The 17,304-nt window shown below is 41.0% G+C and overlaps 1 protein-coding gene across 14 annotated transcripts in view; it reads right to left on the reverse strand.

The window, feature by feature from the left end:
- MICAL2 (microtubule associated monooxygenase, calponin and LIM domain containing 2) overlaps positions 1–17,304 on the reverse strand; it is a 222,379-nt gene that overhangs the window by 42,363 nt on the left and 162,712 nt on the right. For all 14 annotated transcript variants that reach the window (XM_049713783.1, XM_033404495.2, XM_049713786.1 and 11 more), the window contains 2 exons: positions 15,081–15,217; positions 12,540–13,881 (listed from right to left, as the gene is read on the reverse strand). In XM_049713783.1, coding sequence (XP_049569740.1) covers positions 12,540–13,881; positions 15,081–15,217 — 1,479 coding nt within the window. The remainder of the gene's footprint in view (positions 1–12,539; positions 13,882–15,080; positions 15,218–17,304) is intronic.

The raw sequence follows: 17,304 nt of genomic DNA on the forward strand, positions 1-17,304 counted from the left end.
TGAAAATATTGTAAGTTGAAAACTCATTTAATACACCTAACTTACTAAATGTAACTTAGCCTAGCATGCCTAAATGTGCTCAGAACACTTACATTGCCTACAGTTGGAAAAAATCATCTAAAACAAAGCCTAATTATAACAAAGGGTAGACTAGCTCATGTATTGATAGATTATTGAATAGTACACTGAAAGTGAAAAACAGAATGGTTGTTTGAGTACAGAATACAGGCTGTAAGTGTATCGGTTATTTACCAGCCAGGTCTCCTGGCTGACTGCGAGCTGTGGCTCTCTGGAGAGTATGGTACCACATATTGCTTGCCTGGGAAAAGATCAAAATTCAAAATGTGAAGTATGGTTTCTAATGAATGCATATTGCTTTTGCATTACCATAAAGTCAAAAAATTTCAAATTGAACCAGTGTAAATCAGGGACTTTCTGTATTGGTCTCTGCCCCTGGCTTCTGCTAATATTTGATCTTTGACCCCAATTCCTGACAAAAAGGTCCTAAAACCCTTGGAATTTCCCAGGTGACAGGAGTTTCTTTTGTTCTAATGAGGTGGCTCTTGGTGGGCTTGTGGATGGGGACTGGTCACTGGAAAGACCAAGCCATGATTAGAAGCTTGGAACTATCATCCCTACCCCTCCATCCTCTGAAGAGGGGAGAGGGGCTGGAAAGTGAGTTAATAATCGATCATACCTATGTGATGAAGTCTCCATAAAAATCCCTGAAGTATAGGGTTTAGAGAGCTCCCAGACTGGTGAACACATCCATGTGCTGGGAGGGTGTTGCACCCCAGCTCCATGGAGACAGAAGCTCCTGTGCTTGGGACCCTTCCAGACTTCACCCTATGTATTTCTTCATCAGGCTATTCATCTGTATCCTTTATCATATCCATTATAATAAACTAGTAAGTGTAAGTAGGTGTTTCCCTGAGTTCTACACCAGACTAGCAAATTATTGAACCCAAGGAAGGAACTGGGGGAACCTCTACTTATAACCAGTTGGTCAGCAGTACAGGTGACAACCTGTAAGGATATAGAAGATTTGAGCAAACACGACTAATATATTTGATCTAATTGACGGATATAAAACAACATCCTCAATAACTAGAGAATATAATTTTTTTTCAGAGCACATGGAACATTCACTAAATTGGTGATATGCCAAGCCATAAAGCAAGTATCAACAAATTTCAAAGAACTGAAGTCATACATAGTATGTCTTCTGACAACAGTAAGGTTAAGCTAGAAATCAATTAATAAAAAAAATAAGTAGAACACTTCAAAATGATTAGAACTTAAGCAATACTTTCTAACAACCTACAGATCAAAGAAGAAGTAAAAATAAATTTAAATTAACTGATGATAAAAAATATGGTATAACAAAATGAATAGAATGCAGCTAAAGTGATGATTAGAGGGGAATTTAGAGCTTTAAATGTATACATTATGCAAAAGAGAAAAGTTGAGAATTGATGCTCTAAGATCTACTTCAAGAAACTAGAAAAAGAACCACCAAATGAACCTAAGGAAACCAAAAAGGACGACAATACTCAAGATAAGAACAGATTATGAAAGACAATACAGACAAAGCAGAAATAAAATAGAAAATTAACAAAGCAAAATTTTTCTTCTTTAAAAAGATGAATAAAATTGATAACTTCAAAAAAAAATTGATAACTTCAACGAAGAATGACTGAGAGAAAAGAGACAGAAAGCACACCTACCAATACTGGGCATAAAAAGTCCTACAGAGTACTAAAGGAAGCTAGTAACCATAAACCATTTTATGACAATAAATTTGAAAATTTAGATTAAATGGACAAATTTATGGAAAAACATGACTTACAAAACTGACATAAGAAGAAATAGAAAATCCGAGTAGTTACATATCTAACAAAAGGAACCCTCATATACTGCTGGTGGGAATATAAATTGGTGCAGCCACAGTTGAAAACAGTGTGAAGGTTCCTCAAAAAATTAAGAATAGATCTACCATATGATCCAGTTATTCCACTTCTGGGTATTTATCCAAAGAGCACAAAACATTAATTTCAAAAGATATACACACTATGCTATGTTCATCATTATACTACATTCATCACAGATATATACACTATGCTACGTTCATCACTATGCTACGTTCATAGAGATGTGGTATAGGAGAGAATACTACTCAGCCATAAAAAAGGATGACATCTTGCCATTTGTGACAACATGGATGGACCTTGAGGATTTTATGCTAAGTGAAATAAGATGGAGAAAGACAAATACATATGAGTTCACTTATATGTGGAATACAAAAATAAATTAATTAATGAACAAATCAAATCAAACCAAATAAAAACAAACATGTGGATACAGAGAACAGAGTAATGGTTATCAGAGGGAAGAGGGTACCAGAGGGAAAAACGGGTAAAGAGGGTCAACTGTATGGTGATGGATGGGAACTAAAACTCTGGCTGTGAGCACACAGTAGTGTATACAGGAGTCAAAATATAATGCTGTACATGTTAAGCACATAATGTTATAACCAATAAAAAGAGTACCTATAAAAATAATCTACAGCAAATAGAAAGATAAACCTTCTGATATTGGGTTAAAAAGATAACGATCTATTTATTACCACTTCTATTTAGCACTGTATAGGGGGTCCCAGGCAGTACAAGAAAGTTAAATAAAAGGTATACAAACTGGAAAGGAGGATGTCAAACCGTCTTTATTTTCAGACAACATGATTATCTGCGTAGAAAATCTCACAAAAAAGCTACTAGAATAATAAGTGATTTTAGCAAGGACAATAGAAAAAGTCAATTGCGTTTCTACATATTAACAATGAGCAACTGAAAATCAAAATTAAGAAAGCCACTCCATTTACAGTAGTAACACAACAAACTGTGAAATTCTTAAGGGATACATTTAACAAAATATGCGCAGGAACTACACACTGAAAACTAAGAAAACCTAAATAAATTAAGAGATATTGCATCTCCATGGACTGAAAGACTCAGTAGGTATCAATTGTTCCCAAATTATTTAGAGACTAAAAACAGTCCCAATCAAAATTCCAGCAGGCTTATTTGGTAGGAATTGACTAGCTAAATTTAAAATTTTTATGGAAACACAAAAGACCTAGAATAGCCAAAATAACTTTTAAGAACAAAATTTGAGGACTCCCACTACCTGTTTGCAAGACTTACTCTAAATCTCTAGTAATCAAGAGAGTATAAGGATAAACATACAGATCAATGGAACAGAGTAGAGAGCAGAGGTAAACCCACACGTATATAGTCAACTGATTATCTGTAAAGATGACATTGTAACACAGTGGGGGAAGAAGAGACTTTTTAACAAGTGGTGCTTTAAAAATTGGGTATGTATGGGCAAAAAACTTTGACTTTTATTTACTATAAGAAATTAATTAGAATTGGATTATAGACTTAAGCCCAAAAGCTAAAAACTGTAAAACTTCTGAGAGAAAACATAGGAGAAAGCCTTAGTAACTTTGGGTTTAGAAAGATTTCTTAAATCTAATTCAAATTATTAAAAAAATTAATTAATTTGACTTCATCAAATTAAAAACTGCTGTTCTTTGGATGACGAAAATGAAAAGACAATCCACTAGCTGGGAGAAAATATTTGTAAACACATATCTGATAAAGGACTTATAACCAGAATTTTTATGAACTCTGACTAAATAGAGGGTTATAGTGTGTTCTCAGATCAGAAGACACAATATTCTAAAGCTATCAAATGTCTCTAAATTAATCAATTTTAAACTGTATCATTTTAACTGCACACACAAAAGTTGAACACCAGGGAATATATGTAATGAAAATTGTGCAAGATCACTACAACTACAAAACACCGACAGAAATTGCAGAAGTCTTTAGGAATGTATCATGTCCAGGGATTTGAAGACTTACTATTATAAAGATGTTAATTTTCTCCAAATTTATCTCTGGAGTCAATGCAATACTAGTCATATGCCCAGAAAATGTTTTTGTGGAAATTGATGAGTTGATTCTGTAAGTCATATGGAAATGCAAAAGGCCAAGAATATCAAACAATCTTGAAGAACAAAGTGGAGAATTTACTTCAGACTATGAAGATTTATTATAAAACCACATAATGAAAACAGCGCGATTCAGGTGCGAGGACAGACAAACCAGTGGAAATGAATAGAAGGTTCAAAAATGAACCTGCCTCATTAATGACAAAAGTGTCACTGCAATGAAGTGGGGGGAAGAGATGGCTTTTTAAATAAATGCTGCTGAATCAACTGGATAACAACATGGAAAAAAAATAAACACTCACCCTACCTCACAGAATATACAAAAATCTATCTTACGTTGGTCATAGACTTAATTATGAAAGATAAAATAATAAAGCTTCTATAACAGTGTTGTACAATAGAAATCCAACATGAGCCATGTATGTCATTTATAATTTTCTAGTAGCCACATTAAAAAATGTAAAAACAGACAGATGAAATTAGTCTTAATCATATGTTTAGCTCAAATTTCAAAAATATTATCATTTCAATGTGTAATCAAATATAAAAATATTAATGAGATCTTTTACATTATTTCATTCAAACTAAGTCTTCAGAATCTGGTGCATATTTTATACTTACAGCACATCTTGTTTCTTGTTTTTTTTTTTTTTCATATATAGCTCCTTTATTTGTGGAAAAGATTTGTGGAAAACAAGGTAAATTTTATAAAAATTACATGCACTCCCAAAATGAAACTCATCACTGGTGATAAATAAGTGACTGAAGTAATAACCAGTTTACCTGGGATGATTTGCCGGGATGCTAAAGGGGAGAGATTACTTGGTACAGCCCGCTATATGCACCAAAATAATAGTTACTGACCTTTGAAATTTATGGAAAGAACCATACAAATGGTTTTCAGATATAACTTTAATATTTTGGAAGTATTTGTATTGTTTTTTAAAATTTTAAAATATTTATTTATTTATTTTTGGCTGCGTTGGGTCTTTGTTGCTGTGCGCGGGCTTTCTCTAGTTGCAGTGAGCAGGGGCTACTCTTTGTTGCGGTGAGTGGGCTTCTCATTGCGGTGGCTTTTCTTGTTACAGACCACGGGCTGCAGAGCACAGGCTTAGTAGTTGTGGTGCATGGGCTTAGCTGCTTCGCAGCATGTGGGATCTTCCCAGACCAGGGCTCAAACCCGTGTCCCCTGCATTGGCAGGTGGATTCTTAACCACTGTGCCACCAGGGAAGCCCTTGAATGGTTTTAAACATGGGCTTGAATTTGTAAACATCTACAACTTTCCCCCACAAGGACTCCCAGCCCAAGAGTAAGCTGTGGCTTAACCAAACGGGAATGTCTGTGCTGTTGAAGGCCAGTGCTACTTTCCACGGAGGGGAACATCAACCCTTTTCTGGCTTGTTAGAACTTTCAAGGCCCTTATGTCTTTGATGCTGAGCATCTGGCCAGGGGCATTTTGTGAACCAGACAATGAGAGCTTCTTGGAATGAGCACATCTTGGTTTAGACAATACATTTTCAATAATTAAAGTGAAATGTAATCCTATCAAAAGAGAAAAGTTGAGTTGAATAGAAAAATATTTTATACAGCTTCAGTTTTAAAACTTAAATCCATTAACATAAATAAAATTAAAAATTCAATTCCTTACTCACACTAGCCCTATCTCAAGTGTGAAATAGTGGCTACCCTATTGGGCAGTGCAATTCCAGAAGGTAACACACAACAGTATCTTTGTGACCTCAGGATAGGGAAGATCTCATAAACAGGATGCAAAAATCAACAACAATAAGGGAAAATATTGATAAATTTGGCTTTATTAAAATAAGTGCCTTTGTTTATCAAAAACACCTTTAGAGTGAAAAAGTTAGTGGAAGAGTGGGAGAAGATGTTTTATATATACATATATCTGACAAAGGACTTATATCCAGAATCTACACAGATTACAAGCCAATAAGGAAAGCGCTGACTACATAATGAAAGTATGGACAAAAGACTTGAATAGAGATATCATACAAGAAAATATCTACATAAGCATGTGAACAGTAGTGCAACATCATTATCAGGTAAATGCCAATTAAAACCATAAGATACCACCACACGCCCATAAAAATGGTGACATCAACAAAACAAAACAAAACTGAAACTATGGAGTGTTCTCAAGGATGTAGGTCAAGGGGAGCTCTCGGTTCCTGCTGGAGGGTATACACATTGGCACAACCACTTTGGAAAACCATTTGACAGTACCTACTAAAGCAAACCAATCACGCCTAACCCCAGGACCTAGCAATTCACTCCCAGGTACGTACTGACAGAGATTCTCTCTTCGCCCATACTCTAGCCAAGCTCACCTGAGCCCCCTCGACTAGACCTCAAACTTGGCCCGTAGCAACTAGGCTCTCAACACAAATAGTTTAGCCCACCCTCTTCTTCCTACACTGAAAGACTTAAACACTGGCAGTTTCTAACAGTTCAAGGCCACATCCCTAGGATGACCCAGTCCCCCTTAAAGTACCTGCCTGAGAAAACTCAAGACTGACAAATGAATTTACTGTTTGTTTTAGCCAACACCTGTCTATAGGCTCCTGACCACACTTTCTTAGAGCCTTTACTAAAAAGGGCTTACAACTGTCAATGCTTCTTCCGTCCCTTTGAGATGTATATGTATCTCCTACCACTCAAGAGGACCAGAAAGCCAGTCCTTTCAAATGCAATCACCAGGAAGGATAGGGCCTCAGTCTCCCAGTTTCTGGGGGAGGATAGAATCCTAACTTCAATCACTGCCAGCTAACAGACCCAGCTGACCTAACCAGCATTTACACTAACCGACCGTGTAGAACTTTTCACTTCCCTGACTCTACTGAGACCCCACTCACCCCTCTCCCTATTCTCTCATTCTCCCTGTCAAACACCCAGCCACCTCTGGCAAAATCGAAGCTGAGTTCAGTTCATACTGAACTCTCTTACCTACTGTAACAATAAATTACTAATTAAACTCTGTCCTTACCACTTTAACTAGTATCTGGCTTTGTTTATCTTTGACAATACCCAACAGAAACACTATGTATAAGGGTGCTGAAAGCAGCATTCTTCACAATAAAAACAACTGAAAACAACCTAAGTGCCCAGCATCAGAATGCACCAGTAAAGAGTGTCATATTCATACAAGCGAATAAAATGAGGTGGTGGAAAAGAGGAAACCACTGCTACGCATATGGACATGGATACACATACAAGCGAATAAAATGAGGTGGTGGAAAAGAGGAAACCACTGCTACGCATATGGACGTGGATACATCCCCCTTAACGTTTAGTGAAAGAAGCCAGGCACAAAAGGGCACGTACTTGTATTAGTTTTCTATTGTTGTGGGAGCAGTGAACACCATAGCAGCTTACAATAGCACCTACTGATTATCTCATAGTCATGTAGGTCAGAAGTGCAGGCCTGGCTCCACTGGGTCCTCTGCTCAGTGTCTCCCAAAGCTGCAGTCAAGGTGTCCACTGGGTTGGGGTCTCATTTGCAGCTAAGGGTTCTCTTCCAGCTCATTCAGATTGTTGGCAGAATTCAGTTCCAGGTTGTAGGATACAGGGTCCGTTTTCTTGCTGGCTGTCAGCTGGTTGTAGCTCCTAGAAGCCTCCTGCTCATAAGTTCTCTCACTGCATGACAGGTTACTCCTTTGAGGCCAGCAGGACCATGTTTTTCTCATGCTTTGAATTTCTGACTTCGGGAAGGGCCCAGTCCTTGTTAAGGGCTCACCCGATTACCTTACGCCTACCCATTTCCCTTCTGATGAACTCAAATTCAATTGTCTTGGAACTTAATTACAATTGCAAAACCCCATACCCTAAGCACAGGAGTGAGATCCACCATATTCACATTCCACCATACTCAAGAGGACGAGAGTACACAGGGCAAGAACATGGGAGGCAGGCAGCATGGGGTCCTCTCAGAATTTTGCCTACCACAAGACTGAATGATTCAAATTTATAAAGTCAAAAAATTGCAAAAATAATCTAAGATGACAGAAGTCAGATGGTACGCACTTTTGTTGGGTGGCACATATATTTGGCAGGAAGCATGAGGGAGTCTTCTGAATGCTGGTAGTGTTCTATATCTTGATCTCCAAGGTGATTACACAAATGTGCACTTTGCAAAAATTCATCAGTTTTGTACTTACTATTTGTGCATGTATTTTATACTGCAATAAATATTTTACACAAAAATTTTAAAAGAGAGGTTCTCAGGGTGCTTTGTTTAACTACATAGAGGAGCAATAATTAGCATTAAAATTGTTGGTATAAAATTGGCACTGGTAAGTGCTTGAAGTCAGTTTATGCCCCCAAGTAAAAGACTCTGAGAAGTTTATGTTTACCAATAATTTACCTGGCAAGGTGTGTTGTAAAAATGAGAAAAATTAAATTTCAGCTGGCTCTTTATTCAAGTGATCATAAATCTGAGGTATTTCCATTTGAATAAATTTTGAAAGTTTCTCACTCTCCGTTTCAATACTGTTTTCTCTCTCCATTGCACGGAAGTGTGCAGGAAGTTAAGTGTAAAGTGAGCTCTGTGTGTGTGTGTGTGTGTGTGTGTATTTGTGATTGGTAGGCTGGGCGAGGGCAGGGAAATACAAGGAAACTAATGGGCCTTATCTGATAGGGTAGGTAAAATCTTTGCATTCTTAGGATACTGACTTAAGAACACCTCAGAAACACAAAGCTCTTCTATGCGATGGGTCCAGGCACTATTTTCAGAGCTGGTCAGCTTTAACCTAATTCCATTCTGCACTCCCATTCTGTTCCAAGCTAAGGAAGTCACACCACTTCCTAATGAATATAAATGAATGCAGCCCTCTGTGGGAAATAAATCAGGAAAACACATTTACCCCAACTTATTCTAATCAGCACATACAGAAGTCATATAAATAGGATGTAAGTAAACTAAAGGCTAATCTCACTATGAATTTGATGCAAAAATCTTAAATAAAATATCAGCAAACAGAACAGAAAAGTATATTAAATAATAAGACACCATGACCGAGTGGTATTTATTTCAGCAATACAAGGATGGTTCAGTATCAGCGAATCCATTACACAATTCATACTATTAATTAAACTATGGAGCAAAAATCATGCAGTCATCTCAAATTGTGCTAACATTTAATAACATTCAACATCCATTCATGATTTAAAATACTTTTAATAAAACAGGACTAGATGGCTGTTTTCTCAAAATATATCTGGGTCAACCCAGAAGCCAGCACCATGCTTAAATGGGAAAACATTTAATGAGATGCATTCTCATTAAAGTTCAGAATATAATATAGAAACCATTATCACTACCTTAATATTGTTCTAGAGATGGTGGAAACCAAAGAAACTAGGAAACAAAATAAGTTAGTGCTACACAACTTAAAAACAAGAGGTAAAATTATCATTATTTGTAGATGTTATGACTGTATATTTGGGGAGGACCTAGGAGAAGTCATTGAAAAACATTTACAAGCAAAGAGAATTTAGTAAAAATGGATGGGTCAAAAATTACTATACAGAAATCAATAAATTTCATATACACAATAGTAGGAGGATAAAATGGAAAATATCTTATTTATAACAGCAACAAAAACAAACGTATCTAGTAATAAACTTAACAATAAATATGCAAGATCTGTATGATGTAAAGTTTAGAATATTCCAGAGGGTCACAAAAAAAGATATGGGCAAATGGAAAGGCAATTCATATCGTAAGGTTGTAAATTCTCACTGAGTTAGTTTGTAAACTTAATCCCATAAAAGTACTCACAGGATTTTGGGGGTACATAGGCAAGCTAATGCTCAGTCCATACAGAATATCAAAGAAGCAAGAAGAGCCAGGAAAGTTTTGAAAGAGAAGATCAATAATGAAATACTCTTCCTACCAGATGGTAAAATACAGAATTTTTTAAATATATAAATATGTAAAGGAAAATAATCAAAACAGTATGGAACTGATACATAACAGACAACTCAATAGAATATAATAGACGGTGTGGAAATCAGCCCAAGTACAGGAATCTGATATATGATAAAGATGTCATCTCACATAAGAGAAGAAAAGATGAATATTCACTAAATTATTTTAGGATAACCAAAGAGACATCTAAAAAAAGAAGGTTGGATCGATAGCTCACATTTTATACTAGGGTAATTTCTTGATATAAACATATAAATGTAAAAAAATAAGAAACTTTGCCCATAAACTTAGAAAAAGTTCTTTCTGAATTATATTGTACAAAGCCCAGAAGCCATAAAATGGAAAATTGCTACAACTATTATATAGAAGTAAAATTTTATGTGGCAAAAATCACCATAAACAAAGTTAAACACAAACAAGAAGCTGGAAAAAGTATTTGTAATTTATATCACAAGAAAAAAGCTAAGTTCCCCTTTTACAAGAGTCCCTACATATTACCAAGAAAAATACCAACAACGCAACAGAAAACTAGATAAAGACAGAAACAACAGTTCACAGAAAAGGAAACACAAATGACTCTTCAGTGTATGAAGAGATGCTCAATCTGTAATCAGGCTGGTAAAGATTTTTTTTAAAGTTGGGTAGCGCACTGCAGTGTAGAAATAGCACTCTCATGCTTTGCTGCTGGGGAGGGTGAAGCAGCACCACTTTGATGGAGGACAATTTGGCAATATCTATCAAAATTCTCAATTCACATGTACTGTGTTCCAGCATTTCCACTTCTAGGAATTTATCTTAGAGGTAAATTCACACATATGCCAAATGGCCCAAGTTCTTCATTATTGTAGCACTGTTTGCAATAACAAAATTTTGAAATACTTAAGCTTTCCATCACAGGGGACTGACTGGCTACGTAAATTATGGTACATCTGCACAATGGAATACCATGGAGCTATGAAATGAAGGAGAAAGTTCTTTATGTACTAACACAGAATGATCTCCAAAATAAAATTAAAAGTTCAAAAAAAGTATGTACAATATGCTAGCATGTTATTATTTGTTCAAAAAAGAAAGAATATGATATGTAAATTTTCTCATATATTCATAAATTTTGTCTGGAAGAATGCCCAAGAACCTGATAATAGTATCTGTCATCAGGGATAGTACCTGGACGGCTCAGGGACAGAGAGGGACAGGGATGGGAGATAGGACTGTTCATTTTGTGCCTTTTGTACCCTTTTATTTTGAGCCATGTGAATGTATTATCTATCAAAAAATGCACAGCATGACTAAACTTTATGATGAAATAAAAAGGGTGTAGTTATACACCAGCCTGTCCATGCTAATCCTGAATTGGCTGAAAATAAAGTCTCTTGTTAATCTGTATAGCTTTTTGAGTAAAGCACCAAAAGAGAGAAATAATTTTTTGCTTGAAAACTGAAGTCCCAAAATAAAAGTTAAATGTTTTTAAAGTTTAAAGAAATAAAGAAAAAGTTCTCAACAATAGGGATGGTAGAATCAGTTTGTTTAAAGCAATCAAACAAATAGCAACAACAAAAAAGTGTTTACACTGTCTCTAAGGATATGAGAGATTATGTTACTTTTAAAAAATATTTCCTTATTGTTGAATTATTCTGATCTGTTGATATATTAATTAATTTTGTAATTTGAAAAATTATAATCAGATTTAAATATAAAAAAGCCTTAGGTCCCATTGGTAACCAAATATACTAAGTGTGTTTAAGCTAGTAATAAAAAAAAATACAAGTTTAAAAGAGACACCATTTTCTTGACTAGTAAAATAGTAACACTGAAAAAATATGATACTGAATGCAGGTAACAGTGTGGTGAAAAGGGTATTCTCATTAATGGTGAAATATAAACTGGTACCTTCCCCTTGTTTTAATTGAAATTTACAACACGCCGTTGTAAGAAATAACACAGAAAGAACCTATATAGTCTTTACCGGTACAATTCTCTTTTAAAAAACAATTTGTCAGTGTCAGTTAAGAATCTTAAAAAACTCACACTTTTCAACTAGTAATTCCATTTCTTAGAACCTATCCTAAAAAAATATAATTCAAAGGAGAGAAAAAGCTATATGCATAAAAATGTTCATTCAATACCATATATAAAATATAAATATATTCATATATATATATGTGTTAAACAATAAGAAAATAGTTCATTAAATAATAACATAAACACTAGACAGAATATTCTACAGCCATTATATCACATTTATGTAGACTATGAGGTAACTGGCTTAATAGCTATGATATAATGTTGATTTAAAAGATAAAATTTTATGTATAATAGTGAAAAATATTCATATGGTCAATGAGTGGGAAAGTAGCGGAATTATGGTTGATTCTTTGCCTCTTCCAAAACTTTCTAGAATGTAATTTCAAATTTAATTTTTTCAGATTTTTTTCAAATTTTCTAAATTCAAGTTTTCCTACTTTTGTCAGAATTTAATTTGAGAAGCAAAAAGAGATGAAAGATGCCTGCTTGTTAACCCAACAACTAATTGCCCGGCATGAACGGTAGACTTTTGTTAGGAAAGAGCCACTTACTTGCATCTTTCTCTGGAGAAGGAGGAGGGACCCCCTGCCCCAGACAGGTGCCATTGACCAGCTTCTCTGGGGGCTGGGCATTGCCCATGGGCGGCACCTTCCCCTTGGGGCTGCTGAAGCGGTCTTGCAGGTCCTTTCTTGGTCTGGATTCTCGGAGGAAACTCTCAAAAGATTTGTCTTTGAGTCTGAGGGAGGAAAAGAGTGAGGTCTTTTTCTTGGGATCCCTGGAAGCATCTGGGACGGTCTCTTGCAAACTCACTTTCTCCAGGAGGGTGGGGACATCTTCGATCTTGCTGCAGGGTGGGGACACGAGTGCAGGAAATGTCTTGGATGACTGGTTGGGCAAACTGTGGGTGCGGAGGGCAGGGTCAGGAGGGCTCAGGGCTGAGGGCTGGGCAGCCCTGGCGGCTGGGGGGCCCAGGGAGAAGAAGGCTGAGGCCCTGCTCGCTATGTCTCTCTTGGGGGACCGTTGGTCCCAGTCTTTACTGGAGCTGCTTTTCCGAAGGTTGAATGAGCGAGTGCAAGCGTGGGGTGGGCTGGTGGGCAAAGTCTTTGACTCTAGCTTGGCCCAGGCCTTTCTGCCATTGTCGGAATTGGGGAGGAGCGGCTCCAGGGACCTCCGGATGGCGTTGGCTATGAGCCGCAGCGGGGACTTGGGCGGGGCCACGCTTTGCTCCCTGGGAGTCCGTTCAGCTGGGGTCCTCATCTTCTCCTGAGCCTCTCTCTGGGCTGGTAAGGTCTCTCTCACTGCCCGAGGGAGCAGCAAGGGGCGGACTGGTTTCAGCACACCTCCTCCTCGGCCATTCTCGGGGCTTTTCTGGGAAAGTCGCACCCTGGCTTCCAGGCGCAAGCTCTTAGGGTTGGAGTCATTCCAATCTAGCAACCTAGTCTTCTGCTCCCGAGTGAGAAGCAGCTTCTTTAAGCCCGACTTCTTCTCCTCTGCCGGCTCTGACCTACCCTCCTCTCCCCTCCTGGGTCTGGTACTCCCTTCTCCAGGGTCCTCTGAAGCCCTGGGAGACAGCTGTTGGTCTGGCGAGCACCTGTCCTTCCCTCCAATGGGGTGTGGGCCTCTGTGGATGCTTCTGGTACCCACAGGAGGGGCCTCTGCTTCCTGACTCCCATCAGAAGCCATCTCTGCAGGGCCGGATGGCCTCGAGCTTTCGAGGCCGTCTCCACCAGGCCTCACCAGGCAGTATTCCGTCTGCTCCAGCACCTGGCCATGAGGGATATGCAGGGGGATTTCCTTGGGTGGTCCTTGGGTTCTGGCTTGCCTCAGAAAGCTTGGGGTGGAAGGACTGAAATGACCTCTTGAGACCTGGGAAGGAGGGTTGCAAACTGTCACCTGGAAGGAACAGGCAAAAAGGAGCAGTGATTTTTAGAAGTTCCCAGCATTTATTTATATGAGGAACGCACATCTCAGTCTATAGCCCCCTCCCTTCCTCTCTCCAGATCTCGGATACCCAAAGTCAAAAAGAATTCTGCCTAGGATGATTTCAGAGGGCCACTCTTCCTTCTAAGTGGCTGCCTTGGGATGGGCTGGAATTGGCCCAGAGCCCCCATATCACTGACCAAAGTCTTTCCTGAGCCTTAGATTAGGTGGGTAGGAAACCAGAGAGGAAAGCAAAGTCACTGACAAGCTCCTGGGCCAGTGAGGGGACGGCTGGCCTGGTCCCTGTGGGTGGCCAGGCACACAAGGAAGCTCAGCCATGGCCCCTACTAAAGGGCACATTCCACCCATAGGTATGTTCCTCCAACAACCGAGAAACCAAGGCTTCTTCTTTGGAGACCGTTAAGGTAAGGTAGACAGCTACCCTTCTGGCTTGGAGCTGTGGTGGCAGGATAGCCTTTAGGATCTACCAGTGACCCTTCAAAACCTGACTCATGCCTCTCACCACTGAGAAAGCAGCCATGTCTAGCATGCAGGAGCTTGGCCCTTGGCAAAGGGAGAATATAGAAGACTGGAGAAGGAGTGACTGTGCCCTGCCAAGAGCTCTGGTCATGGGAGCTTCACAAGAGTCTGTACTTTTCTGTCTTAGATCTTCTACTTCCCAGAGCCTAGAACAAGGTCTGGCAGGTAATAGAGGCTTGATAAACCCATATTGAAGGAAAGAGTCCAACCATGACTGCCTCGGTGATGCCATTTTCTATTCAAGGGGGTGTTGCTTCCAAGGTCCTCAGCTGCTACCAAAGGTACCCTGCGTTCTGTGCCTGCCATCCTACAGCTGCCAGCTCCTCTACACCCTCTGTGAGGCCCTCAAGGGCAGAGCACAAGCCCTAGCAGCTCTCAGATCCCATGCCCTAGAAAGTCTGCTGAACGAGTGGGTGGCTGCACCCTCCGTGGCTGAGAAGGAGCAGGGTGCACTTTCGTGGAAAGGACGAGTGAAGAGGTGTGGGGTGGACTCCTGACAGAGCATCCCTCTGGCCCTGGCTGTGCACCTGGGGTGACCCAAGGGTGCTGGGAATCCAGAGCTCAGTGTGGAAGTGGAAGGAGTACAGGCAGCTTGTCATCCTCCACCTGTGCAGGGCCCTGAGGGCACTTACCTGAGGCGGGGACAAGCTATCCAGAGCCTGCGGGACACCAGCTGAAGAAGACGACGGCAGAGAAGGCGAAGGCGAAGGGGAAGGAGAAGCTTCCTTTGGAGGCGCCATAGGTCTTTTGTTGTTCACTGGTGTCATATCTACCAAGGACAGAACACGCTCTCCATTACAGACTTGTAGCTTCCTTATTTTACCAGGAAAAGAGGAGGTTTTCAGTGAAGCTCCTCTCTATAGAGTCAGAAGGAGGAAGATGCCAGAGACGGATTCAGAGGCCCCGGAGCCCACTGCTTGGGACTTGGAAGAACAGGCATAGGAGTGTTGAACAGGCTCCTGCAGGGGAAGTAGGTCCCAGGACGAAAAGTCCAAGAACCACTGTGTCTCACACACACGTGAGAATGTCCCCGAGAGTGAGAACAGGGGTCTCCAGGCTGTTTCTGGGAAACGGACATCTACCTCTAAGGTTTGCCCTAGAGCCATCGTGGTGGGGAGCTGGGGCTGCATTAAATCACTTAGTCGATCAACCACCTGAGGCCTCTTCCCGTAAAATGCACGCTGGACCATGCGCCATGGGCACAGACAGGAGAGGCAGTCACCGCCCATGAAACGGGCTCTTCCTCCCGCATGTGTATCACGGGGCTCTCAGACGAGATGGTTAGTTTGAGATTTTAAGAGAACACAGGGGAGGGAGGTTATAATGAGTGTCAACTCATTTGAAGCATATGGAGTGGGGTTCGTGCCAAGCTCCTGTGGGTCAGGGAACAAATGAGAGCCAGTGCATGTGCTGTCCTTCTCGACGGGAGAAAGGAGTGTGGCCAGGGCCGAGGACGAGCCTCATCCTGAACTGTGGGAGCTGAACCCAATTAGTCTAGTTACAGCAGAATTCCGACAGATGTCGCCTATAAGATCAATCTCATTCCCTCTCTCATGAGTGCACACACACACGTGCGTACACAGACCCCCCCTAGTAACCTTAATCTAAACTCTCAAGCATTTTGTTTCCCTCTTGGACCATTTCAATAATACGTCCTCAAAGGGATTCGGGAGACACCATCCTCACTTCCGGATTTGCCCGCTCAATGTCTGACCCTTCAGCCCAGCCAGCTCTCCTGTTAGCCTTCCTGGCACATAAAGGCTGTTCCGCAGAGACTTCCCAGGACCACTGTCTCTAACGACCCACTCCTGTCAGACTTCCTGCTTCTGGCGGCTCAGCTGACCCACTTCCCTTTCCCTCCAAGGTGTCCAGCCTTCAGATTTCAGCTTGTCTCTAAACACAATCCCCTGGCCTCAGTTTCCCCAAAGCTTTGCCTGAGAGGTTCCTCCTCTGGGACCCACCCAGGCCAGGCTAAACCCAGGCCTCACTCCAAGAGGAGTTCCTTCCAGACCCGTGTGCACAGCGGAGCCACACAGGGGGTTGTCAGTACTCCGTCCTGCTTTCCTCTTACAAATGCAAGCACGTTAGAGCTTGCGTCCCAGGCCCGGGCTCTGAAAAGCTGGCCACACACACCATCGGCAAGCTCCCCAAGGGAAGCGCTCCAAGGGAAAAGGTAACTTGGGGGAACAGATCTGAGGGCGGCAGGAAGGAGCTGCTGGGGACAAAGGCTACTGGCTGCCAGGAGCTGACGCTGGGTGGGGGGGTGGGGGCGGCTGGCCGGCCTGCCTGTCACCCGAACCCCCTTCTCAGCCCCCAATTAGATGGTTCGAGCCTAAAAAGGGAAAAGTTGTGAGCCAGTTGTTGCCTTGCTTCTTGTCCTCAGCTTGCCAAATTCCCGCTGAATTCCTTCTCCTCCTCTTCCTGGCCCCCTCATTCTCCTCTCTGCCACCTCCTGAATCAAACTCCTGAACTTGTCCCAAAGTCCCCTCAGCTCCACAGACTGCCTTTTTGTTCCCCCGAGGAGCGATCCGGGAACCCTGCGACACAGAGCCAGGACACCTTGGGAGCCAAGCTGATAGGAAAGCCTTGGGGTTCTCAAGGTCATGACCTGGGAGCTGCCCCCCTCTCCTGTGTCTAATCCCCAACCCCACCCAGCAAGTGGGATCTCTCTCCACACGTGAGCCTCAAGACTGTCTTCAGGATAGAAATTGGGGGCAGGGGCCTTGAGGAGGTGGGGGAAGCAAAACACCTGCCATTCAAGCCACTGCCTGGGAGGTGGGCAGTGCCTAGGAATGGAAGGGGAGGCCGGAGCCCAGCTGACAGGTGATGGGAAATTTCACCCACCTGAGGCCTTTG

Source organism: Orcinus orca, chromosome 8 (assembly GCF_937001465.1).
Source record: "Orcinus orca chromosome 8, mOrcOrc1.1, whole genome shotgun sequence".
Lineage (NCBI taxonomy): Eukaryota > Metazoa > Chordata > Mammalia > Artiodactyla > Delphinidae > Orcinus > Orcinus orca.